The following is a 24,453-nucleotide window of genomic DNA, read 5'->3' on the forward strand; positions in this document are numbered from 1 at the left end:
TCTCACCCCAGAACCAGATACCCCATTTGATGTGTAAATTTACACCCAAGTAACAGTAGCATTGTTCGACTGAATTGTATAAATGAAAGTTTAACGGAACTATTTCCCTTTTATGGCTAAAAATATTCAATGATATTACAAACTTTATCACGTGGATCGTGTTCTCCTTGCTCCGAATCGCGACCGTTGCACATGCAGCTTTCGGACAATGCCTAGAGAAATAGTATCAGTGCAGCTCGGACAGTGCGGGAACCAAAGTAAGTTAGTCTTCTTGGTTATGAAACGTCGATCATAAACCCACTTAAACCACTTAAACCGTCCCTATTTACAGTTGGGTCCTTGTTTTGGCAAAGATTATGCGCTGAGCATGGGATCAATAAGGATGGAATTCTAGAAGAATGGGCAACAGAAGGCGGCGATAGAAAAGATGTATTTTTCTATCAGGCGGACGACGAGCACTACATTCCTCGTGCCATCCTCGTCGATCTGGAGCCTAGGGTAAGGCGCTTTGCCACCCCAATCTCCCTTTACGCCACCAACCAAGCATTGAATAATTTAGGTCATCAACACCATTCTCAGCAGCCCATATCGCGACCTATATAATCCTGAGAATATATTCTTATCAAAGGAGGGCGGTGGTGCAGGTAACAACTGGGCAAACGGATACGCCTCTGGAGAACGATGTTACGAAGAAGTGATGGAAATGATAGATCGCGAAGCAGAAGGGAGTGATTCTCTCGAGGTATGTTCATGGCCTTCATTGTCGATAATTTGATTACTTATGGCTTGGTGTTCGATGTGCCTTCCCCTATTCCTTGTCTCGTGTTGCACAGGGCTTCATGATGATGCACTCTATCGCGGGCGGCACAGGCTCTGGAATGGGTTCCTATCTTCTTGAACGATTGAACGACAAATTCCCGAAAAAGCTGTTACAAACGTACTCTGTGTTTCCGAACCAAGTGGATGGAGATGTGGTGGTTCAACCCTACAACAGGTAGGTGAGTCTCTGAATGCGGGATTAAGGCCATGGCCGAGGATTCACTTTTTCTTTGAATAGTGTATTGACGTTGAAGCGACTCGTGAACAACGCGGACTCTGTGGTGGTTCTTGACAACGCTGCCCTCCAACGTTTGTCCTCTGAGGGTGGGGCCTTGTCTTCCGGACAGAGCTTCGACCAGACTAACCAACTTGTATGTGCTAAACGACCATACCTCAAGCCTTGTACTGACAGGCTGCAACTAGGTCTCCACTGTGATCTCCGCCAGTACACAAACGCTGCGATACCCCGGGTACATGAATAATGATCTTGTTGGAATCATTGCTTCGCTGATCCCTACACCGCGTTGTCACTTTTTGATCACGAGTTACACGCCATTCATGAGTGATATGATTGACAAGGCGAGTTTTTTCTGTAATTCACCCGACATTATCCCTCACCTAATGCGCGACGTGCAGGCGAGATCAGTGCGTAAAACAACAGTGCTCGACGTGATGCGCCGTCTCCTACAACCCAAGAACCGAATGGTATCCGCCATTCCAAGCAAGTCATCTTGTTACATATCCATCCTCAACATAATCCAGGGCGACGTTGACCCTAGCGATGTGAGCCTCGTGTGCACAAATGACTCGGGTGATTTCTAAACACAACATACACTTTTTGCTTTTCGGGTTATCTGCCCCGTCTGATAGGTCCACCAATCCTTACTCCGTATCCGCGAACGGCAGCTTGCGAGCTTCATACCGTGGGGCCCAGCATCGATCCAGGTGGCACTGACGCGTAAATCACCGTATGTCACAGCGAGCCACAGGGTTAGTGGTTTAATGCTGGCCAACCATACAAGTATGGCATCGGTGAGAGTGAACGGTCAACATGGTTGGCATTGGGTATTGATTTGTATTTGCATATTACAGTTATTCAAACGAATTCTGGACCAATTCGACCGACTCAAACGAAGGAATGCGTTTATGGACCAGTACAGGAAAGAAAGGATGTTCGAGCACGGGCTGGAAGAATTTGACGATTCTCGGTGAGTGGGGCTTGGTTTCTATCCACCCGGGGGGCGGCTTGAGAGATGGGGCAGGGGGATCTACCGTTTGTTGGGGTCTATGCGCGATTGATGTTGGCTTGTGGATTAACGTTGGGGGCTAATTACTGATCGCCGACTCTATCTGAATTGTTTCAGCGCGACCGTGGAAGAAACCATGAATGAATACAAGGCTTGTGAAAGCCCAGACTACATCTCCTATGTGAGTACATCTCATTCAGTGTGATGGTCAAAGTCTAAATAGAGGTGCAGGGAACTGGCGACGGTGAAGGCACTGGCTGAGCCAGACCCTCGCCATTGGACGCTCAACGTGTGGGCGCAACAGGAGTTCCATACGGGTTGGGCTCGTGGTGTGCGCATGTACCGTGTCTACTTGCGACTTTTATTCCCTGATACCATTCTGATCACGCAGTTTTAACGTGCAAAACGTATTTGCTATCTAATATAACATTACTCTGAGGCTAGAGCGATTCATGAAATACAATGTGGGTTCTATGCAAGAGAGCGCTATTATAAACTACGAGAACGGGCAGTCGACCAGGGTGGGAGACTACGGAAGGACTCAAGTCGACTTCTTGGGCCCCTCCAGCTTTTTCCCAATATCGCTACCTGAGTACCCGATCGGGTGATAAGTCTAAAAGCCTGATATGAGCAGCATGCACAAACACATACCTCGAAGCTTCACTCCAAGCGCACGCTCAAGCTTTCCGAGAATCTGGGGTTAGGGATGGCCTTCCCAGACTCGTAGTCCTGGAGAACCGACTGCTTCTCGTTGATCTTCGCGGCAACGTCCTTTTGCGAGAGCTTAAGCTCCATGCGGGCAGTCTGCATGGCCTTGCCGACTGAGGGGGCGACCTTGGAAGGTGGAGCCACGTCGTTCTCGCGGTCTAGCTTAGCAATCTTTTGGTGGTCAGGACCTGTGCATGCAGGTGTTAGCGCTGGGCTAGAGCCCTACAAGTGAACGTGGCGTACCAACGTGGCCCTTGTTGCTGGCAGTTGACTTCTTGTCGGTGGAGACAATGGCACCTGCTCGTCGTGCGGCTAGAATAAAGCTGAATGAATATATGGGTCACACGCCAAAAAATTCATGCACATACCGTTCACTTCAGCATTTCCCTTGGTAACTTTTGGGGTGCGGGCTTTGTTGCCGATAACAACTTTGGTGTCCCAATCAGCGTCGCTCATGATAGTTAATTTAGGGGAGTGTCTAGGAGGATGAAAAACTGAGATGTGTGATGGGAGAAAGAAAGTGGGGTTTGTGGATGCGCGGCGTCGGTTCTGGGATTTATATCGGACGCTGACGTTTCACCGCCTCGCGATCGAATCTTCCGGATCCCGGCTACACAGCCACTTGACTCGACTGCTGACGCTATCATTATCAAGCTGTTAGATAATCAACCAGGCCCCTTGTTGCTCACTTCAATATATTTACCAGCCCACGTCCACCAAGTATTATGGCTATCAACACCGCACACATTGTCTCTCATTATGCTCAGCCCAAGCCTAGAGGATTTCAGTGGAATCCGCGTCCTCTCAAGTTAGCAAAGAGTTACCCTGTACCTTCTCGGCCCAGAATACCGAGCGCCCAGTCTTTGCCCGACGCACCGCAGCCTGTCGTCCGAGTTCAAAATGAGCAACAAGAAGAAAGCATTCCGGTAGAGGAAGCCAAACCAGACGTCTCAGAGTGGGTGTCAGACCGTCGTGCAGTTTGAAGTCAGCCATTTGATATCACCTACCCTTCAACTAGAAGCCAGCCAGAAGAAAGTCAAGTTGAGACTGCTAGGTAAGTCAAAAGGCTTTAAAGCGGTGCTTCAATAAAAACTAACTGTAACTCAAGTTCAAACAACACAACCTCGCCCTTGAGTATCAACTCGGAGCTTGTTGCTGAACCTGGGGTGTCACCGGAAGACTTTCTCAGGTCAGTCCTGATTATCTACACTAACAACCGTGTCGAACCATAACTAATTGCGTCGAATCGATCAGAAACGCATTGCCTTCAACTCACACATTCTCCCAGCCAACCCCAACGCACACACCAATGGTCACACCTTCGCACAGCCGGCTCGACCTCTCGCCCCCTCACCGACTCCGGCCTTCGTCCTCCATGTCCAATATTTCTTCCACCTCAAATCGTTCGCGCCCTCCATCTGCCATGTCTGTTAGTGGTCGGACGCGTCGCTCTTCGTCACGAACATCCCTGCGGCAGAGTACAGCCCCGTCTGTGGGCGCTGGATCTTCTTGAGCCATCAAGAACGGCATTTATTGATACCTCGTTTGTTATTTAACTTATCTATCCTCTCTTTTAGTGTATCACTTCTGTTATATGCTTTCACAAAATTGCTCCTATTATCGCATTATCGCGACCACCTTCATTGCTTTTTCAGTTCTTCCATCTTATCAACTTGTATATCTACTCTATATCTATTCCTTGATAGGACTATACCTTTACCCTGCGTCTATCAAGCAGATTCTTGTTCAGTTTTGAAGGCGCCACGTATTCGTGGCTACTCAATTACAAACCTAAGTTACAAATGCGCATTAACCTACTAATGATGACTACCCGGTTTAGAATCTACGTCAGGGTAAAGCTACAGACACGAATCTTTACATATATTCCCAGTATCAGAGCCAAGACACATACCTTTCCAGGATTGAACAGATTATGAGGATCAATAGCCCGCTTGACGGTTCGCATAAGTTCGACTGTGCCCGGGCCAAGCTCTTCAACAAGATATTCTTTCTTTCCAACGCCTACACCGTGCTCGCCGGTACCTAACACCTCTGTTAGCTAGTACAAAATAGACAAATCCTTTAAGACTCACAAGTTCCGTCCAAGGCGAGTGCGCGGTGAACCAATCGATGAACTGCTTCTCGTACGGCCTCTAATTCTTCAGCATTTCGTATAATCATAATCGCGTGGAAGTTGCCTGTGGGGAAACCAAGTGTTGGTGAATAGGATAAGAGATGCGGTAATATGTATTACCATCTCCTACATGACCTACGATGGTGGACTTGAGGTTAGAGTCTGCCAAGTCTTTCTTTGTCTCGAGAACAAGCTCGGGAAGACGAGATACCGGAACGCTAAAACATCGTGTGTCACACAACTCGGTAGGGGTAGAGCGCTCATTAGACTCACGCCACATCTGTTGTCCAGGCCCTCGCACCTGGGTACAAAGCCATGGTACTCCAAAGCGCATACTTCCTATTCTGCCACAGGTCGCTCGCCTCTTTCTCGTCGCGGGCCGCCTGAAAGTGTTTCCTGAACGCGACATCAGGGTTCCCGAATGTTAAGGATAAGACCGGGGTGAATCTTACCCCCCGTGTTTCTCGACAATCTTTTTAATGGTAGCTGATGCTTCCTTTTGAGCCTCTGGAGAGCCTTGGAATTTGAAGAACAATGAATCCATTTCTGCGTATTTGCGGTCGGCCAGGTTTGCTTTGTTAATTGCAGCCATCATATGATCTTTTTTAAGGAGTAAAACATCAGTTTTTAGATTGATGGCTATTGGGCTATTCGTAGCATACCATCAAGCAATTCGACACATTCTAGGAAACTATTAGAATACGGCCGGAGTGAGTTAGATATATATACTCACGAATCGGGACGCCCTTGTTCAAAATTTCAGCCACTGCGTCGACTGCTTGGCGAACATCGGAGAACCCAACTGTCGCAACAGAGGTCGGAAGTCGAGGGGCCAGTCGAAGCGTAGCTGTATTGGTTGTATTTGATTCCTAGTACCAGTAGAACGAATGATAAACCCAGATGTACACATACCTTCCGTCACGATCCCAAGTGTGCCTTCAGCCCCAATAAAGAGTTTGGTAGTATCAAACCCAGCTGAACTCTTACGCGCTCGTCGGCGTGTTTTGATCACTTCGCCGTTGGGGAGGACCACGGTCTGTATGCAGGCGGAGTTATTCTTGTGTTATCTGAGGATGAAACGGAGGGCCAACATACGACGTTGAGGAACCATTCAGCTTTTGCAGTTCCGTACCGTACGGCGTTGGCTGAAAACGAAAGGTTGAATACGTTGAACAAACATACTTTGTTCACACTCACTGCCCGAGCACCCTGTCCCTATCATTCCGCCAATGGTTGCACCCGGACCTGGATCCAACTGCATTGGATTGACGTTTACTCAATCTCAGGTATTCGAATCATATGCCAATCCTTACCGGGAAGAACAGCGGAATTCCTTTAATAAATAATAAATAAATTGCTGAAGAGTTTTAATCTGATTATTTAGGGATTCGATAACCCACCTTGATCCTCCAAAGTATGGTTGATATCTTCCCACTTTGCTCCCGACTGCACGACCATGTCCGAGTCGGCTTCGTTGATGCTTATGATACGATCCATGTTCGACAGATCGATGCATATACCCCCAACTCCTGGTGTCTACATAGAGGTTCGTATCCAAATTGTAGTCGTTTCATGGGGTAATACTTACTCCGCCAAAGTGGCCTTCTAAACTGGTGCCACCGCTGAAAGCAGTAACGGGAATACGATATTTGTTGGCAATTTTCACGATCTTAACAACATCTTCGGTGCTGTGTGCGAGTACGACCACGCTATGCGGTGCACTGGGATGATACGAGTTATCCTAGGAGCGTGGCTAATTCAGGCTACTCAAGTCCCTGCGTGTGTGTATAACAAGACTCACCGAGAACCCATGGGCTTTGAGTACGTCAGAGTCAGTCGAGACATTGTCTTTTGACAACAGTGTTTCCAGTTCAGTAATAGCTTTTAGAACGGCGGCTTTAGTTGCATATACAGGTGTCACTAGCGCGTCGTCGGGTTTGTTCTCCGATATCGATTGGGAGAGGAGGTATCCGGCTAGACCACTGACTGCTGCTACCCCTGCAAGGGTTGTATAGGATGTCCTGGAAGATGTCGGTACGGCCGAAGAAAGCGTCCGGCATCCAAAACCCAAGTGGGAAGAAGAGGAACTCAAAGATCCCTGAAACAACGCGCGACGTGAGAGAGAGCGAGATACTAATCTAGAAGTACGATGCATAACTCGGGGTGGTCAATGGAGAAAGAGGAGTGGTGGTCGGGACGATCAACCCCAATAGCAAGGCCAAGTACAAAAAATGGTCCTGTACAGAGTCTAGACACGGTGTTATCAAGGATGGGTGTCCGGTGCTGCCCGACTATCCAGGTACGCGAGTCGTACGAGGAAAGATCTCATCACTCGAGCGCTCCCCAGCGTTGGGCCGATCAGCACGAGGATGATGTAACGGCGCAAGTCGGCTTTCGTCGCCGGGAGTATCCCGAAATCCCGGGCCAGAGCTAAGCGCTAGGGGTATGTGGAAATGACGAGAATCTGGGTGCTTGGTGATGTAAGCACCCACACACGTTGAATTTTGAGAACAACTACCATCAGTCAAAATGTCTGGACGCAAGATTCTGTTTGTAAGGTGAGCAGGTTGTTGAAGAGAGCGAGTGTGTTGTCTAAGGTTATCATAGTGGCTTCTCACGAGATGCTCGTGCTAAAGACCTTGCATATGAATTTGAGAGGTAAGTGGGTTGAAGAATGTTGTGGCAGCGAGTGCTTACGAAAGGGTAGGTATGGTCGGCTTGTACGGTGCGACATACCATCGACTCGGGGCGGAGGCGGCGCAAGGTGAGAAGGGTCAATACCAACTCTTGGTGTTTATTTTTGCTTTGCTCGGTTCGTGGGAACTCGTCTCGAGGACGATCAAGTCGCTACGGCTGCCCCGTTCGATATCGATTCGCCTATTGGCCACTTCGCACGATTCGAACCTTGCTATTCGATACGCAAACTGTTCCGATCTCGAGTAACCTTCTACGAGCCCCCTTGTACGATCGTCGATTCGATTCATTTGACCCCGGGCGAGCTTGTGACGCATGGTTAGAGCACATTGCTCTCGAGACCAAAGCTCGAGTCGAGGGTGATCCACCGTCTTTTTCGCCATAACAACACTCGAACATGTCCCTGACTTGGATCCTGTATTTCAGCTACGCATTTGTCGAATTTCGAAACGACCGCGACGCAGAAGATGCCTACCATTCCATGTAAGTGCTTGCCAACACATGCTAGACAGCGCACTGCTAACAGGCGTTCAGGCATGGTCAGATGATTGACCGCCATCGGATCAGCGTTCAGGCAAGTCACTATATAATATGCCATTGGTATCGCTCTGACATTTCATTTGGCATATTTAGTGGGCTCGCCGTCCCCCTTCAGCACTATGGCGTCACGATGCTCCTCGCCCCCGTGGAGGCCGTGACCGTCGTGATGACCGAGACAGGGACCGCGATCGTCGTGACCGTGACCGCTCTCGTTCTCGGAGCCCCCGCCGCGACGACAAGGACAAGGAGAGGGATAGGGATACCCGTCGCCGGAGCCGAACTCGCTCTCGTTCTCGCGATAGGCGTGACCGTGAGCGTGATGAGGAGCGCGATGAACCAAGGACTCGAGAAGACCGTGATGATGTTGACGAGCGTGAAGATCGCCACCGCCGCAGCCTCTCCCGCGAACCCAATGGTGTGGTTCCAGTTAAAACGGAGCCTGATAACATCAAGAAGGAGCCCGAGCCCGTCGCCGAGGAAGACAAGTAGACTGCTTGCCTTGGCCTAGAAAAATTGTTCATCGGTTTCTTTTCTGTGAGCCCATTTGTTCCTGTTACATATTTGGTCGACTGGCGGATCCCGGAATTTCTCTCTTCTCCCTCGATATAACCTGATTGTAGTTACGGTTGACCAACCCCAATGGTATCACTCGTTTACCGATGCACCCGAGTGCGATGCCCGCAAATACAAATGCAAAAAAAAAAAAAAAAATTTAACCCCCCACTCTGGGCGCCGTTCTTTGTTTTCAGATACACTCTGCCAGTGGCTGACGTGCGCGAAGTCTATCAAAAAACTCGCCCTTGTCTCGTTGAATGTGGCTGGGAGCCGTAGCATCCGAGCAGAACTTCGTTAGCTATTCTTCATGTGACGATGTGATGTGACTGCGAAGGTTCGAAGACCTTTGATGTGATGCTCGCATTCAGCTGAGCCAGATCTACAAAGTTCGATATGCATTCATTTTCATGGAAGCTCTGGAACACTAGGAACCTGATCTTCAAGCCCCAATACACGATTTGTTATGGTGTTTGGCCTGCTGTACTTTGGTCTGCCGTACTCGTGGCTCGTAAACGACAGAAAACCATCTCGCAGCTCCTGGTAGTTGATTTATGATTGCTACGGCCATCTGGAGTGGACACGAGATTCGAAAACAGGATCTCACCCAATTGAACCGCACACTCCCTCGGGTTCTTCTGCTCCGATAGCTCCTGCTTCTTGTGACTGAGTATTGTACTATATGCGCAGGGAACGAACGAGATATTGCACGACCCTGTACAAGGCTGAAGGGGGCTGAAGTATCGTAATGGAATAGTCGACGTTTATTGAAGCAACGAGGTGTGTTCTGACCTAATTACAGCTGCTAGGGGTATTGAATTACAGTGCTGGGTCTACAGAAAGAGCACGAGAACTTAGACCGGAACAGAGGGCAAAGAGAATAGAGATGGGTATAACAAATACAAAATAGTGGGCTGAGCTAAATCCCCAGTGTTATACCAGCCCCACGAGAATAGTGTTAAGTATATATTGAACAGGTGCCTCTCGGAAAGTATCAGAGATGTGGAATAATCATTGGCCTTCAATTGAAGCATGTTCTTCAAGTTTCCATAGGTGGGCCAAGCTATATGATGCATTAGTAAATATGAAAATCATTAGCGACGAATCATATCCACACCAGGTAGATTGGACCCATCTGGTTGAGGGCTCAGAGCTGTCGCAAAGTTGATCCTAAAATAAAATGTATCAATCTAAAGTATCCTTGGCTGTTCGAAATTATAGCGCACATACCAGTATCGCATCATCTTGTCCGATACATCCTTGCTCCCTGGGTCGCATTCGGTGGGAGCCCACCAAAGATGTATGAAATTTCCGATGCATGAGATATGCCATATTCTGGCGGGCTACCTGCTGTAGGTTGAGAAAACATGTATGACCTGTACAAGTGAGTATATACTATATCACTATTAGCGCATACATGCTTACCAAACCTTCTGCCCCCTCGAGGTCGCCGCCCTAATGAACTGCCTTCTTGGGGCCTATAAAAAGTCAGGATCACAAGTCAAGGGCAGGTTGTAGGGTGACTGACCGTAAATAGGTAGTCCCCAACCACAGCCGCCGCCCATTTATAGTTGTAGCTCCGTCCAAAGGTCTCGCTCCCTGTGTTGTAAGGAGACCCTGCAGCAGGTACATTCGGATACAATGCGCACATAGGAGAAGAGATAAACGGAGAGAGGCCGATAGAAAGCCCGGGTCTTTTTGAGTTGAAGAACCCAAGCAAGTCGAGAAAGAAGCTTGTGGCAGCAACGAACCAAGTCCCTTCATCCAGGTTCGCTGAGAGATGAAATTCAAGGTGAGCCTCGGAGACTAAAAACCTAAACCAATGAACTCACAGCCAGAAATCATAGGGATATTGGCATATTTTCCGGATCTAATTATTGACGTAGTAGAAGAGGGGAGAAAGTCATCTCCGGAAATCTACATTTCAGACAGAGTTATATACTTGTACGCTGGACAACTTGAGCATCACTTACAGTTACGGGCCCGTATGCGGTCGGGAAGTTCGCAAATGCCAGAGCATCCGGCGGCAATTTGTATGTCGCGACGTGTGCTTCCTGAAGTCTGTTAACGTCTATCGTCCGCAGGCACTCGAAAGAGTCACGGGCTTGGGAACAACCAGTTTGAGAGGCTATTTCATCGTATGCTTGCTGTCGAGCACTGTTGTCTTGTGGAGATGACTTGAAGCTAAGGTATCACGTTCAAAGCCTGAATATACTAATACGACCAGTGCTTTACCTCGACGGTGCTCCACTTTGCATAATTGCCGCTCTGAATGCATTATTGATCTGTCCGCCTCTGTACATCATTTGATAGCTGACGCTTATTCCACCCGCTGATTCACCGAATAGGGTGACCTTTTGTCATGTGTATGAGTTTATAGTTCCTCAACGTATTTGGCCTACTTTACTTACTTTTGTGGGATCACCGCCAAAGTACTGGATATTCTTTTGGACCCATTCAATTGCCATTCGTTGGTCATAAAGCCCAAGGTTAGCGGCACCCTTGTTCATGGTTTGCTTGCCGACAGGGACTGGATTTATTTTACCGTCAATAATATGCAGAGCCAGACCCATGATCGTACATACATCCAAAGAAACCGAGCCGATAATTCATACTAACGTAGATGACAGGTTGACCCTATTGAGAGTGATGTAAACATTGGTTATTGGCGGAGCAGTTGTATAAGGTGGGCGACTCACCATTTCAACACTTTTCCCTACGATACCATACCCGGGGTACGAGCTGGATTCACCCAATATGAAACTGCCTCCGTCTGATATGTTATGAGCACCAAGCTTCTCATTAGAAAGAACCCACTTACATATCCAAACCATGACAGGTAGTGGCCCTGTTATCCCGTGTGGTCGCCAAATATTCAGAGTTAGGCAATCCTCTGACGCATCGTTAACAATTGCCGATTGGAGGCACCTCGGGCCATAAGTTTGCGCAACAATTGTTCCATTGGGGGTGAATGCGACTGGCTTACGAAACCGAAGTCCTCCGACGGGGGCTGTGCATATGGGACGCCTATGTGCTGCGGTGAGCTACAGAAGTAGTAGGCAGTGAAGTACAACCACGCACCGAGGAATACATCTTGAGCATCGACTTGGCTCCCAATGTAAGTTGCGCATTTACCGGAACTTGAACTTCTTCCGTACGCTTGGCTGACACTGCATAGCCCCAAATGAGCTGAGCGTGAGCCAAGGCCAAGAACGCGAGTTGAAGAGAACGCGCTCCACGCATCCTTAGATGACTGCGGATAGATGCCCTAAAATGCTGAAATCCGCAGGCAGGCTTGAGGCGATCGCCTGTCAGAATACGTTATGTGCTAGCTAGAATACTTACCGTAAGGTATGGAATTAACAGCTGATCTATGGGGTGGGTGTATGTCCTCGGAGTTGTTCGCACTGGCTGTGTCGTGATTGACAAACTCAAAATGTGTGCTTTTGATATAATCGTACTAATGAGCGTGGGATGAAGTTCAGAGAGTTCTAAACTGAGCGAAATTAGGCCCAGGTAACGCGAGAGAGGGGGGGGGTTGTTGACAGATTGTCTCGAGGGCGTGGAGTTTATATACCGACGACAATGACCGCAGAGATCGGTACGAGTACTCAGAATGGCATCGAGGTATAGTTTACACCTCGATTCTGGGAGCGGGCGTTACGAGATAGGAAGTGCCAACTGTCGACTTTGAGGGACAATTCGCATCTATTGGATCCATCGAATCATGGCACCATTTGGTTCATCACGGACATTGGCAGTTAAGCGAATAGACACTCTGCTTGTATGTTCTTTCGGAAGTCGGGATTTATTTGGCTGGCCAGAGATTAGAACTGGAGGAGAAACGGACTGGGCGGATCTGCATTAATATTCATTTGGATGTGATCGAAGAGCAACTAGCAGAACCATTCAAGTTCAGCGCTAAGGGCTGACTTAATCTCTGGCAGGCCGTCGGCCGATTCTTCCGATTGAAACCCCTCGACGGTCATTCGCTCGCGACTCCGACGCTTGTCGAAATCGATTTTCTGGCTGGTTCGGCCTACTCGTTTGCTGTTTTCACCGTCCTCGTCATTTTTTGAGTCGAAAATTGCGGAGATGATGCTACCTAGGCCGATCCGATTTCGCCAGGCGCAGCGCGAATTTCGTCGCGGTCTGGCTACAGTTATAGAGACAGGAACCGTGCCTCAAACCTATATCGAAAAAATTGTTCAAAAATATGCAGTGGGACTTCCTCCCGGGAAACGAGTACGGGCAGGGGATTATGTGATGATACAACCTGAGCGTATGCGCCTGGCACTCCTGGTTCATATTTCAAGCGACTAATGTTAGCAAACCACGGCGGTCGGTGGATATAGATTGTATGACACACGATAATACTGGGCCCGTCATTTCCAAGTGAGTACTGGCAGTGATTTAACGTGTGCATATAAACTGAGCAATTGGTGATAGGTTCAAATCACTTGGCGCCACACGAATTCACAACCCTCGTCAGCCCGTATTCACTATTGACCATGATGTACAAAACAAGACAGCCAAGAACCTCCAGAAATATGCCTCGATCGAAGCGTTTGGGCGGACGCACGGGATCGACTTTTACGGCGCGGGCCGAGGTATTGGTCATCAAGTCTTGGTCGAAGAGGGATACGCATTTCCCCATACGCTCGTCGTTGCTTCTGATTCACACTCCAATATGTACGGAGGAGTCGGATGTGTTGGGACCCCTGTGGTCAGGACGGATGCAGCAGCATTATGGGCGACGGGAAAGACATGGTGGCAGGTTCCGCGCATGATCAAAGTCGAACTAATGGGCAAGTTGGCCCCTGGTGTAACGGGAAAAGATATCATCGTCGCCTTGTGTGGCCTTTTCAACAAGGACGAGGTGCTGAATGCTGCCATTGAGTTCCATGGAGACGGAATTGAGGCGTTGGGAATCGACGAGCGACTGGCAGTAGCCAATATGACGACGGAATGGGGTGCGCTGGCTGGCGTATTCCCGGTTGACGAGCCACTTCTGGATTGGTACAAGAAGGCAGTGGATAAGATGACCCTAAGAACTTTTTCAGGAGCATCTAGTTCACTTCCCCCTCCCCCCGAACACCCCCGACTTAACGAGGGTCGGTTGAACTCTATTCGATCCAGCCCAATCCACCCGACAACGGCGCAGAATACTCGTCCCACCTAACACTCGACCTTTCTACACTTGTTCCATACGTTTCCGGTCCCAACAGCGTCAAGGTAGCAACAGCATTGCCTAAACTTGCTCAAGATAATATCAAAATCAACAAGGCCTACCTCGTTAGTTGCACCAATGCTCGAGCTTCCGACCTTAAGGCCGCAGCTCAGGTCGTCAAGGGACGCAAGGTAGCGACTGGGGTCGAGTTCTATATTGCGGCAGCGAGCAGCAAAGTTCAGGCTGAGGTGGAGAAATCAGGCGACTGGGGTGCGTTACTATCAGCTGGCGCTAAGCCTCTACCAGCAGGCTGCGGGCCATGCATTGGGTTAGGAACCGGGCTTCTCGAGCCGGGAGAAGTTGGGATTAGTGCGACAAATCGAAACTATAAGGGGCGAATGGGTAGCCCGCAGGCTCAGGCATATCTAGCCAGCCCAGCAGTTGTTGCTGCGAGTGCAATAAGAGGAGTTATATGCGGCCCGGATTCTCTCGATTTGAATGCCCTTCCTCAGAACGAAAGGCCCGTGTTCACTTCAAGTACCCCTAATACCATACCTGGCGCTTCGACATCTGCTTCACCTGCCGAACCGTTAGTCGACGGGTTTCCTCGGTCATTCGGGGGGCCGATTATGTTTACACCCCAGGATAACTTGAACACGGACGGGATATATCCCGGAAAGTACACATATCAGGACGACATTACACTCGAACGACAGGCCGAGGTTGTGATGGAAAACTATGATCCTGCCTTTGCGAAGAATGTTGCAGAAGTGCGATCAAGTGGTAAAACAGCTGTCCTTGTTTCAGGATACAATTTCGGTACTGGCTCGTCGCGCGAGCAAGCGGCAACTGCGCTCAAGGCTGCAGGAGTTCCGCTCGTTATTGCAGGCTCATTCGGAGACATATTCAAACGCAATTCCATAAACAATGGTCTAGTGTGCATGGAATGTCCCGAATTAGTAGCAGACCTGACGGAAAAGTATGCCAAGAGCGGCGCGCGGGGTAACGGCGGAGTTGATGGAGAGTTGACGGTCCAACCGGGATGGGAACTTGATGTGGATATGCAGAGTGGGAAGATCGAGGTCAAGCAGGGGGGCAAGGTCCTGCGCGAGTACCAGACACGGCCTGTAGGACCGAGTGTGCAGGAATTATGGGTATGCGATGGGCTCGAGGGATATGTACGAAAGTCGATAGCCAGTAGTGTTTAGTAGATCCGTGAGATAATACCACGTGGTATGGGTGCCACCCCGTGACTATGACGTCTTACGCGATGTGCGACTAAACAATTCAAAGGATCGCATGAAATGGCGTGAGATCCATATGGAACCATGCCGCCACACATGCTGGGAAATTTCCATCAGCCCTCAATTCTAATTGGATCATGTGGTGATGCAGAATGTTCTGGGCAAGAATCCGTGCATGAGTAGCGGTGACTCTCGATGGTGCCAAGTCGATCGGAACTGCCTCCTGCGTCATCCAAGCATTGCGCCCTCCCTTATAAATGCGCTAGCTCCGCTCTCCGAATCGAACCAACGCCTCCCCTCAGACGAACATGTACTCCTACGCTCTCCTCGCTGCCCTTGCTGCTCCAGCTGTGGCCCAAAACATCAATACGACTTACCTCACTGGCCTGGCCAATGCCCTCAATGGTCTTGGCCTCACCTCGCTTGTAGGAGTTGTGGGGTAAGCATAATATGCGTCGGCTGTCATCATGCACTAACATATGGCTACAGATCCCTCGCGAACAACACCAACGGAACTGCTCTCCTTGCCCAGCTTTCTCAGGGTAACAAGACCGTCTTTGCCCCTAATAATGAGGCATTTGGTCGTGTTCCACAAAATGTCAGCAGCAATACCGACCTCCTGACATCCATTCTCTCCTATCACATCGTTGAGGGTACGCTTTGCACCATATCAGACTGGACACAGAACTTATACTTTGTTCTTTTAGGTCACTACAACGCATCCGACTTTGCTCGTGAACCCAACCACACAATTGTTAGGACCTACCTGACCAACCCGTCTCTTGTCAATCTCGAAGGCGGTAGAGGTCAGGTCCTTGTTATTGAACGTGATGACGGAAACGACAACGATGTGAAAATTCTGTTCGCTGACGATGACGTTGACGTTCAGCGCACTACCGGTTATGAGAATGTACGTCTAGGTATTCTGGGCTCTGGGAAAGTAACCCGCTAACATGCCTTACAGCTCATTGTCCACGTTGTTGACGATGTCCTCACGCCTCCTGGAACGATCTCCGAGACAGCCCGTCAGGAAGATGACTTCTCGCAGCTGGCCGGTGCGCTGCAGACCACAAACTTGATTGCTCCTCTTGAAGCCATCAAAGGAGTTACCATCTTTGCACCTACGTGCGTAATACAGCATGCATATCATACTGCTCGAAGCTGATATTTACGATATTCTCTGCATTTAGAAACGATGCATTCCAGGCTGCTCTTGCTGCTCTTGGCTCCCAGGCCCAGAATACCTCGGTCATCAGCTCAGTCCTCGCTAACCATGTCATCAACGGAACGACTGTCTACTCGAGCGCACTCACCTCCCAGAACTTCGTCAGCGCCGGTGGCCAAGGTTTCTCCTTTTCATCCAACTCCTCCGGAACCTATGTTACGAGCGGCTCTGCTTCCGCACGGATCACTCGCGCTGACATTCCCATTCGCAACGGCGTGATCCACCGCATCGACCGTGGTGAGTCTCAAGGATAAACAGAATTCCAATAATACAATCACTTACAATGCTGTGTCCCCACAGTATTGGCAAACACTGAATCCAACCCCGATGCTGCTGCTTCTGCGGCTTCCTCTCAAGCTTCGGTTGCCGCGACTGGTGAGTTCCCAACTTCTCCAGTGATGTCACAAGACCCCGGGACTCACAGATTTCGTAATTAGCAACTTCGATCCCGGGACAGTCCAACTCGCCCAGCAACGTGCCCTCAGCATCTGGATCCGCCAATGCTAGCATTCGTACTGCCGTTGCTTTCCCAAGCGGCGCCATCTTCTCGGTGCTCGCTGCCGGAATGGGCGCCCTCATCGGCGGGATGCTCATCCTCTAAATTCCAATTTCCTTGCTTTCATTGTTTCCTCTATTCTCACTTCTAAAGGATTCACAAGGATTCTGCGTGTGATTGACATTGCATTAGGACCTTGTTTGAACTCTCACTTGGCATTCTGAATTTTTTTCTTCTTTGGTACTCCTGAAAAATGCTCGGATACTTTACGATTCCCAATGACCGTATGCGTCACCTGTTCCATTGTTTTTTGTACTCATGATTGAATACGAGTTTACGTGTTTGTATTTTGCAAGACGTTAAGGAGTCAGAGCTCAGCGACGCACGGGGGAGTGTCGTATTATAAAACTGGGAGGGACCGGAAAGACCGCTTGGAATTCAGAACCCAGACTCCAGACTCCAGACTCCGTAGCATGTGCCTGCCAAGTCTCACGGACTCATTTCGGGCATCAGAGTGCGACTGTCAGCAACACGGTCAGACCTGCGGCTATATGGTAGACCCGGCGACCTTGTGGCAAACCTGAGTACCCCCAAGGCCTGGCTACAGTAGGGCCTATCAATGAATGCGTATATATATGTATATATTGAAGCCGCTATAAGGGCCAAATCACTGTCGCTCAATTGATCAACTGTTCACCCCAATGTTATACAAAAAAGGCAATACTCGAATATCATCTCCAATGGTCTGATAGGATGTGATACCGTGGGGTTTTACACGCATACGCTTCCGAAAAGAAGTGTCCCTGATCCATCTACATAGCTACAATGTACTGGGAGATAAAGCCTTTGTTCTCAATAATTTACATTTGAGCGAGGGAGCATAGCGATTTCCAACAACCCGAAACTAACCTTACCTAGGTGGTGTCGAAAATCCGAGTGACTCGACGGACAAGAACTCAACTCAAGTGGCACTCGCTCGTAACTCAATAAGTAAAAAAGCCATTTCCAATGTCCATTTACAAGAATGTATACAACCTGGTCACATGAAGACCAAGATTGCTTTCAAGGTGTGCTATTACAGGATCGTGAATGAAAAATGAAGGGCCTTGTCCAATATTGTCCGGAAGCAAGGATGCAGTCTAGAGCGTGGTTTTACGGCAATTTCAATCTCAGGCAACGATGAGAGCGGCCAAGAGACCGATTAGGCCGGTCCATCCTGCTTGAGCGATGGGGAGAGCGCCGTTTGCGGCGGGAGCGTTGGTGCTACTAGGGGTAGGTACGGAAGTGGCAGTCGCTGGAGGACGCGTGGAAGTGTTTCCTGAGGAGGTGGAGGTTCCAGCTGGAGGGGTACCGGCGGGGGTGGTTGCGGGTGGAGGGGCTTGGGTTGAAGATGAAGCGCCAGTCGTGCCTGGGGCGAGTTGGGCCGGAGCCGAAGACCCCCCTTTAAGACAGCTAGAATCGCTACTGTTTTGGATAGGTGTGGTAGCTGGAAGCAACGAATAGTTAGTACGAGCACCAGTGATTATTACCACAAGAGGTGATAACGCAATTATTTACAAAACTCACCTGAATAGGCTACTGCGCCATCAGCGTCCTTAATCTGGAATGTGACATCTGTCCCAGCAGGCTGATTCACCGTCCAGGTCAATGACTTTTTATTTGGTTCTTGAACCCCAAAGTCATGCAATGGGGCGGCTCCGGGTTGGCCACCGGGAATGATCCTATCAATGATAAAAGTTAACCCCCCCAAATCCAATCAAAGTCGGATCCGGAGTTTGCTCACGAAATGTAGACCGGCACCTTGGTTGCTGTCCAAGAGAGCTGAATGGGTTGGCACTGGACAACCGAGGCCCTATGTGAAACGCCAAGTTAGTTAACATGAAGAGGCACCAAGAATTCAAAGTAACGCACGGAGAGTTGATAGACGGGTCATTCTGAGCAACCGCAAGAGCAGCAAAAGCGAGCGAGGCAGCGGCAAACTTCATCATATTAAATGGCCAAATGCGTCGAAGAGAATTCGTTGAACGCGGTCGTAAAGGGATAAAAGGGCGGATAGAGAAGAGGAGGAAGAGGATGAGTACTGGCTCGGTACTGAATCTATGGTATATATACTCACAATGCACGCCCTAGATTCAACACAGTTATTCGCAACGGTCAAATACGCGGTCGTGACGTCGCAGACCCGAGTTTGTGTTACCTTGTATTGACCGATCCCTGTAACCGACGTGATAGATACAGTAGATCAAGAAGGAACCAAGGGCGACCTGTCTTGGTTTCGTAAGAATGACCTGAAATGATGGACGAAGAACCTTTGTAGGCGCGCATACATCCGCCTCGTTGCGGTCGTCTGGTACGACATTTGAAGGATAAAGGAATTTTTTTTGTTGGTTGCGAGGTTTGTGCGCGCCATGAACGTGTTATTGCATTCGTATGTAAAACGAATAGTGATCTAGCGTCGTGCCACTGGAGATTTGTGTTCTTCCCGTTCAACGGGGGTTCAAGGAAGGACAGTGCCAAGAGTACCTGAAAAACGTATAATTACCACTAGAATCACAGAATGACATCATTTTCTCAATTTAAGATCCATGTGGCGTCATACAACGACCCGTTTGAGAAAATTTGTAGATTGATGCGATGTTTGGATCGAGTTGGGTAGGGGTTCTCACTAAATTATAATGTATTCATCCCTCCCCCAGGCCGGACGTTTGCATGCTGGGCGTAGTCATGATCAAATAACTCAAACCTGTTCTTTCCGACAAGTACAAGAGCCGAAATCTCAGCTGTGGTACGCGGGTTTAGAACGGACTAGCTAGTATTACTACAACAATAACAACGTTATCCCCATGTTTGCCGGTCCGACAGTGATCGCTCCCAACTGGAATGTTCCCGGATGCAGTGTCAGGAACTCAATATCGATGCGAATTGTACTTTCCCCGATCTCAACCAGATGGGGATATATTACAGCAATATGAGTGGTATTGAAATGGAATGCGACGCCAGCTTGTTACGGCGTAAAGTAGACCAGCTTGAATGGACAATACAAACGTTCAAAAAATATATACCATGTTGCATCGATGGGGAGAGGAGGGTGATTTTCAGAAGAACAGCTGAATGATGTTATGTACCGATTCGGCCCGGGTCGTGTGATGCTGAGGCACAATTGTAGTGCCAAATTATGTGATGAACAGAAATGCGGGTTAGGCACGATGGGATGGGCCTAGAAAGCGCGTGGTATGCGCGCGTTGGCAATCTAGGGCCAACGTGCGAGGGCAGTGAGATGAAGAGGGGGAAACGAATAGCTGGCATGCAAGGTCGTTTTGCCAAGCATGAACTTTGCCCGGAGTTCTAGATTTTAGTTGCGGCCAAGTTGTGCCAAGTTACGGCTTTGTCCATCGAAGGAAGGATTCCTCGAAACTAGCGCCCTCGACTTTGTATCAGATCTACCTTACGGGCGAGTGGCTTTGAAGAGTTTATGAATATCATGGGCTACTGTACTTCGGTTGAACAAGGTTCACAGTTACGGTTGAGAGGAAATACTCGGGACTGGGACAATAGTTCCGGTAGAAGTCGTTGAGGATCAAACAGTAGACGCACTACCAAACTACTTCCCGTCCGGGAGGCTGGGTACATTAAAAGTATAGGTGACCAATTTTTCAATTGTTCTTATCTATATGCATTCCAGAGAGTCTAAACAGCCCACTTGAAGTCATGCAATTGAGTTAGATATGGCCTCAAGGATCATATAACATTTACTTAGTACCTGTTGTCGAGGTGCCGTGATACTCTAGTCGATCTGTGACAAAAGTTTTCGCTTTCGAACCAGTGATGGGCGGGGGCCTTCAATCACCGGTCGTTTGGGCAGACTAATTAAAAAGGGCAGATGGATAATATTGCAACAGTATCCAAAAAAAGCAATACAAATCCACTCTGCGACCCACAAAACGTCCAAGATACTTCAAACGGGGTCAGAAAAGAATAAAATGGGCAAACGTGACGAGATACAAACACAACAAGGAGAGGGTGGCATTAATCCGGGTAGCGAGACAGGAAGAAAGAAAATGTGAACCAAGTCGTGAAAACGTGCGAGTCCATTCCCAAACCGAAGTCCGAGTGTGTCATCAAATGATGTAATGGATTTACGCCATGACGACAGCGGCGGCAACACCGAGGAGACCAACGAGGCCGGCCTTTGGAGCGGGAACAGCGCCGTTGGCGGTGCCAGAGGGGGCAGCACCACTGGCAGTACCTGATGGAGTGCTGCTGGGAGAAACCACAGTTGCGGTGCGAGAGGTAGTAGCTGGGGCAGTTGCGGTGGAGATAGCGGACGACACTGATGAAGCTACCGATGAAGCTACCGAGCTTAGCGACGAGCTGATCGAAGAAACCGCCGAAGAAACGCTGGAAGCGGCCGAGCTGGTGGCTGGTGCCGATGTGGTAGGAGCAGCGGTGGCCGAACCGGCAGATGTGGATGGCTGCTGGCCGAGACAGCTCGAGTCGGAGCTCTGCTGGATAGTGATGGGAGCTTTATATGATTATGATTATGATTAATAAGGGAATGTTCAAAAAGGGGTAGAAAACTCACCAGAGTAAACAACAGCACCACTAGAGTCACGGAGCTGGAAAGTAATCGAGGTTCCAGAAGCAATGTTCGCAACCCATGTCATAGGGCTGGTGGTTTGTTGGCCCAAGTCTTGCAAGGGGGCAGCAGAAGGCTGACCGCCAGGAATAATGCTAGTAGCATACAACTGTCAACTCGCCGCTTCTAATTCCACGACGAGCCTACTTACCTAATGAACACCGGGGTTTTGCTAGCGGTAAAAGTAATCTGAGCGGGCTGGCATTGGACGACCGCAGCACTGAGCAAGGGATGGTTAGTTCGCTTCACTTTGAAGAATTGCCCATTCAAGGGGTAAGAAGTCGACTTGAGACTTACGGAGTGTTGATCGATGGGTCAGCTTGGGCGTAGACAACAGCAAGCAAGGCAAGGAAAGAGGTAGCTTGGAAGAGCATTGTTGCGGCCGTTGGAATCGAAGACGAGAGAGGGAGGTCGACGTGGGCTGGTTGAGACAAGCCTGTTGCAGCGGCCTTTTGAATCCCGTTGACCGGCTTCTGTCGCCTTTTCCGCATGCAGTTAGGGGACAGGACCCCCGCCACTCTGCCCCCATGGCCCATGACGCATCACAACCGTATCGATAACCTTGCATTGCAAAATGCGGTTCTCTTCTTGGCTCTGCACTCGTCGGAAATTCCTGGCAACCACAACGAGGCTAGTGACTTGCGTTGCGCATGTATCCTATACCGCACTTGCTGCTTGCCAACTCGAGCTGGTGTGTGGGTCAAGTGGCCGGAACTGAGGAACCCTGGCCAGGGCACGTATTCCGGCAGCCGATATTTGTCGCATTGCGTCTCTTGGCAAACATTCCCACCCGCGCGTGATCATTCCCCCCCAGTCTACGCCCTCATCGCAATGCGCAGCACCCACTCTCCACGAGTTCGATGAGTCCGATTTAGCTTTATGACTATTCATCTATTCTCAGCTGTGGCGAACTCTTCGGCAATCCTTGGTCCCACTCGTAGTCTTACATCCGATCCAAGACCCCAGTCACTGTTCGGGGGCTTATCGCACAAACATGCAGCACGAATATTCTAGACCTGAATAACAATATGCGTGGGGTTGGTATCTCGGTGCTTCTATACTGATTTCGAGGCACACGCGGGCAACTCGCATGCGTCTCGCTGTTGGTTGAATGTGGTTCTGTCAGGCTAGGGGGCCAAAATACCTGTCAAAAAAATGCGTAAATTGATCAAGAACGTCAATTACGCCCGCCGAAACGCTGCTTAGTGGCGCCTTTTTCTTTGGCGTTACAAACATAAAACATTCCTGCCTGAGCGTTGGGGCGTACGCATTCAAACAACAAACTCAATGCGCGTTTGTTCCTACACGTGTGCTTTGGGCGCTATCTCGTACGATTGGATCCGGCGACATGAACGCAGATCCTCAAATCGCACATCATAGCTGTGTTCGATTTCTCACGTACTTCATACGTCTTCCACGTGATTGATACATGCACGTACATTATTCAGTTGGACAAAAACTTACAGGTTCGGGAGTCAACAAAGGTCCTTGTTCCCCTGCATACACTCTTCAACTCATTTCAGATACGGACCGGTTAAAGTATAGGGGTTGACGTGCCAAGAGCTCGTGCCCAGTGAGTCCAATATAAATAATTAATCTCTATCGCTCGTCCTTTTTACGTCCTGATCCGGAATGAACGCAGGGTCGGGTAACGCGCTACGTGAGAAGGTCGTCCAGGAACTCTTCCATTTCTTTCTTAGGATCCGTCGGCTCGTCTTCCCCGGCCAAGCGGGCTGAAATAGTACGTCAATGGTGGAGAATGAACAAATTCGGCAAGACCATATCTTACGTTGACGAACTACCCGACGCTCGTTTGCTCGGGGTTTGCTCTGGGGAGCGTGTTTGAACCTTGCTTTTAACTCTAATTTTATCGAATGGCTGAGGCGCTATTGATAGCACGAGTTGACACAATTACTCACCCCAGACTGCTTCTGCCTTTTCCTTTTCCTGTTTCATGGCCTCGAGCGAATCGTCCCACTCAATCACACCCTTTCGGTCCTTTCGGGACGCAAGAGGCGCCCGTGAACCGAAATTAGCAAGGGAGTGATCTATCTGCGCGCATTCAATCCGATAAGTCACCCAGTAGTGTGCCAATTCACGTACATCATCATCCATTTCGGCTTTAGGAACAGCTATACTTGCGCTTGTCTCCGCTTCATCCTCCAGTTTTTGTTTCCTCATAAATTCCGACAAGTCCACCTCGGGCTCCGGTTCCTCTTCTGCCCTCAAACCGCCCTCGATCAATCCAACCGCCACCCAATAGATATCACATATCTCCCATTCCCTCACTCACTCACCAGGGTCAGGTTCCTTCTCCTCATACCTATCCGCATTGCTCTTCATCCCCCTCCTCGCATACTTGAGTCGTTCCCGCTCCACCTCTTCCTCATCCACCTCATCTTCCTCTTCCTCCTCTCGCGACCGGAACGGCGCGGGCGTTGTGAACCTCTTTCCTCGCCCTCGTGCACGGAGGGATTTACCGAATCCGCCGCGCTTGCCTCGACCCCTATAAGGTGTGGATGTCCCTGATTCGGAAGTGGGTTCGGTATTCGACATGGTGGGAGGCGGGGGGGGAAGGGTTAGGTAAGAGTTACTGGGTGTAAGCGCTGTGGAGTGACCAATCAAAGAGGTAAGCGCTTTGGCTTGGGTGATTGGGCCGGTTATCGGTTTCGGCTGGGCGCAACTCGGGAGTGAATTGGTATAAAGTGAAATGTAGTATGCCCTCCTCCTGCGTACACCGCACTGGTTAGATGTGCAGTTATCGTCTGGTTGAGTTTCAGCCTCTGGAACGAACTGATGTCTTTCTCGCATTGGTATTCGGCATGTCGCCCGCCGACTGGCGAATTATGCGTGCCGAGGAATTTTCCAATTAAGATGTCATGAATGCTGTTATGTTATGTCATAGCATGCTTGATTTATGAATTTTAACATGGGCAATCTTGGTGGATCAAATATAATACTTTTTTCTTTGATATCCAGTCTCGATGC

General features: G+C 49.3%; 11 protein-coding genes across 11 annotated transcripts; 5 read left to right on the forward strand and 6 right to left on the reverse strand.

The window, feature by feature from the left end:
• Positions 1–208: 208 nt before the first annotated feature.
• On the forward strand, positions 209–2,463 carry RhiXN_03080 (Tubulin/FtsZ family, GTPase domain; the record flags this gene model as incomplete). The annotated part of the gene is made up of 10 exons (XM_043322897.1): positions 209–257; positions 332–498; positions 560–742; positions 834–994; positions 1,058–1,190; positions 1,243–1,602; positions 1,690–1,851; positions 1,912–2,027; positions 2,184–2,247; positions 2,290–2,463. 10 exons carry the CDS (start codon positions 209–211, stop codon positions 2,461–2,463), a joined length of 1,569 nt encoding a protein of 522 aa, XP_043178393.1.
• A 144-nt stretch (positions 2,464–2,607) lies between these two features.
• RhiXN_03081 (multiprotein bridging factor 1) lies at positions 2,608–3,230 on the reverse strand (the record flags this gene model as incomplete). The annotated part of the gene is made up of 4 exons (XM_043322898.1): positions 2,608–2,679; positions 2,742–2,962; positions 3,018–3,086; positions 3,143–3,230. The coding sequence occupies 4 exons, from the start codon at positions 3,228–3,230 to the stop codon at positions 2,608–2,610; spliced, it is 450 nt and encodes a 149-aa protein (XP_043178394.1).
• Positions 3,231–3,499: 269 nt separating this feature from the next.
• RhiXN_03082 (uncharacterized protein) lies at positions 3,500–4,287 on the forward strand (the record flags this gene model as incomplete). The annotated part of the gene is made up of 4 exons (XM_043322899.1): positions 3,500–3,729; positions 3,793–3,828; positions 3,883–3,963; positions 4,029–4,287. 4 exons carry the CDS (start codon positions 3,500–3,502, stop codon positions 4,285–4,287), a joined length of 606 nt encoding a protein of 201 aa, XP_043178395.1.
• A 301-nt stretch (positions 4,288–4,588) lies between these two features.
• On the reverse strand, positions 4,589–7,063 carry RhiXN_03083 (D-lactate dehydrogenase cytochrome oxidoreductase; the record flags this gene model as incomplete). Its single annotated transcript, XM_043322900.1, has 15 exons — positions 4,589–4,591; positions 4,687–4,817; positions 4,868–4,972; positions 5,029–5,126; positions 5,182–5,304; positions 5,361–5,508; positions 5,571–5,591; positions 5,642–5,755; positions 5,821–5,944; positions 6,004–6,053; positions 6,106–6,163; positions 6,222–6,241; positions 6,309–6,444; positions 6,497–6,649; positions 6,710–7,063. 15 exons carry the CDS (start codon positions 7,061–7,063, stop codon positions 4,589–4,591), a joined length of 1,638 nt encoding a protein of 545 aa, XP_043178396.1.
• A 374-nt stretch (positions 7,064–7,437) lies between these two features.
• RhiXN_03084 (RNA recognition motif protein) lies at positions 7,438–8,631 on the forward strand (the record flags this gene model as incomplete). Its single annotated transcript, XM_043322901.1, has 7 exons — positions 7,438–7,466; positions 7,516–7,566; positions 7,616–7,672; positions 7,753–7,971; positions 8,029–8,085; positions 8,137–8,170; positions 8,236–8,631. 7 exons carry the CDS (start codon positions 7,438–7,440, stop codon positions 8,629–8,631), a joined length of 843 nt encoding a protein of 280 aa, XP_043178397.1.
• A 1,157-nt stretch (positions 8,632–9,788) lies between these two features.
• On the reverse strand, positions 9,789–11,937 carry RhiXN_03085 (carbohydrate esterase family 10 protein; the record flags this gene model as incomplete). The annotated part of the gene is made up of 13 exons (XM_043322902.1): positions 9,789–9,864; positions 9,925–9,961; positions 9,988–10,070; positions 10,120–10,172; positions 10,223–10,467; positions 10,527–10,611; positions 10,668–10,878; positions 10,930–11,048; positions 11,106–11,224; positions 11,280–11,331; positions 11,394–11,467; positions 11,516–11,738; positions 11,776–11,937. The coding sequence occupies 13 exons, from the start codon at positions 11,935–11,937 to the stop codon at positions 9,789–9,791; spliced, it is 1,539 nt and encodes a 512-aa protein (XP_043178398.1).
• Positions 11,938–13,054: 1,117 nt separating this feature from the next.
• On the forward strand, positions 13,055–15,072 carry RhiXN_03086 (aconitate hydratase; the record flags this gene model as incomplete). The annotated part of the gene is made up of 3 exons (XM_043322903.1): positions 13,055–13,089; positions 13,144–13,808; positions 13,859–15,072. 3 exons carry the CDS (start codon positions 13,055–13,057, stop codon positions 15,070–15,072), a joined length of 1,914 nt encoding a protein of 637 aa, XP_043178399.1.
• A 344-nt stretch (positions 15,073–15,416) lies between these two features.
• RhiXN_03087 (Transforming growth factor-beta-induced protein ig-h3) lies at positions 15,417–16,934 on the forward strand (the record flags this gene model as incomplete). Its single annotated transcript, XM_043322904.1, has 7 exons — positions 15,417–15,547; positions 15,598–15,761; positions 15,816–16,018; positions 16,073–16,233; positions 16,299–16,570; positions 16,634–16,708; positions 16,771–16,934. The coding sequence occupies 7 exons, from the start codon at positions 15,417–15,419 to the stop codon at positions 16,932–16,934; spliced, it is 1,170 nt and encodes a 389-aa protein (XP_043178400.1).
• A 1,064-nt stretch (positions 16,935–17,998) lies between these two features.
• On the reverse strand, positions 17,999–18,817 carry RhiXN_03088 (uncharacterized protein; the record flags this gene model as incomplete). Its single annotated transcript, XM_043322905.1, has 4 exons — positions 17,999–18,315; positions 18,396–18,550; positions 18,613–18,681; positions 18,741–18,817. The coding sequence occupies 4 exons, from the start codon at positions 18,815–18,817 to the stop codon at positions 17,999–18,001; spliced, it is 618 nt and encodes a 205-aa protein (XP_043178401.1).
• Positions 18,818–20,965: 2,148 nt separating this feature from the next.
• On the reverse strand, positions 20,966–22,001 carry RhiXN_03089 (uncharacterized protein; the record flags this gene model as incomplete). The annotated part of the gene is made up of 4 exons (XM_043322906.1): positions 20,966–21,351; positions 21,412–21,560; positions 21,617–21,685; positions 21,763–22,001. The coding sequence occupies 4 exons, from the start codon at positions 21,999–22,001 to the stop codon at positions 20,966–20,968; spliced, it is 843 nt and encodes a 280-aa protein (XP_043178402.1).
• Positions 22,002–23,121: 1,120 nt separating this feature from the next.
• Positions 23,122–24,276, reverse strand: RhiXN_03090 (uncharacterized protein; the record flags this gene model as incomplete). The annotated part of the gene is made up of 6 exons (XM_043322907.1): positions 23,122–23,198; positions 23,255–23,326; positions 23,385–23,517; positions 23,569–23,684; positions 23,763–24,138; positions 24,202–24,276. 6 exons carry the CDS (start codon positions 24,274–24,276, stop codon positions 23,122–23,124), a joined length of 849 nt encoding a protein of 282 aa, XP_043178403.1.
• Positions 24,277–24,453: the final 177 nt, after the last annotated feature.

Source organism: Rhizoctonia solani, chromosome 3 (genome assembly GCF_016906535.1).
Source record: "Rhizoctonia solani chromosome 3, complete sequence".
NCBI classification, from domain to species: domain Eukaryota; kingdom Fungi; phylum Basidiomycota; class Agaricomycetes; order Cantharellales; family Ceratobasidiaceae; genus Rhizoctonia; species Rhizoctonia solani.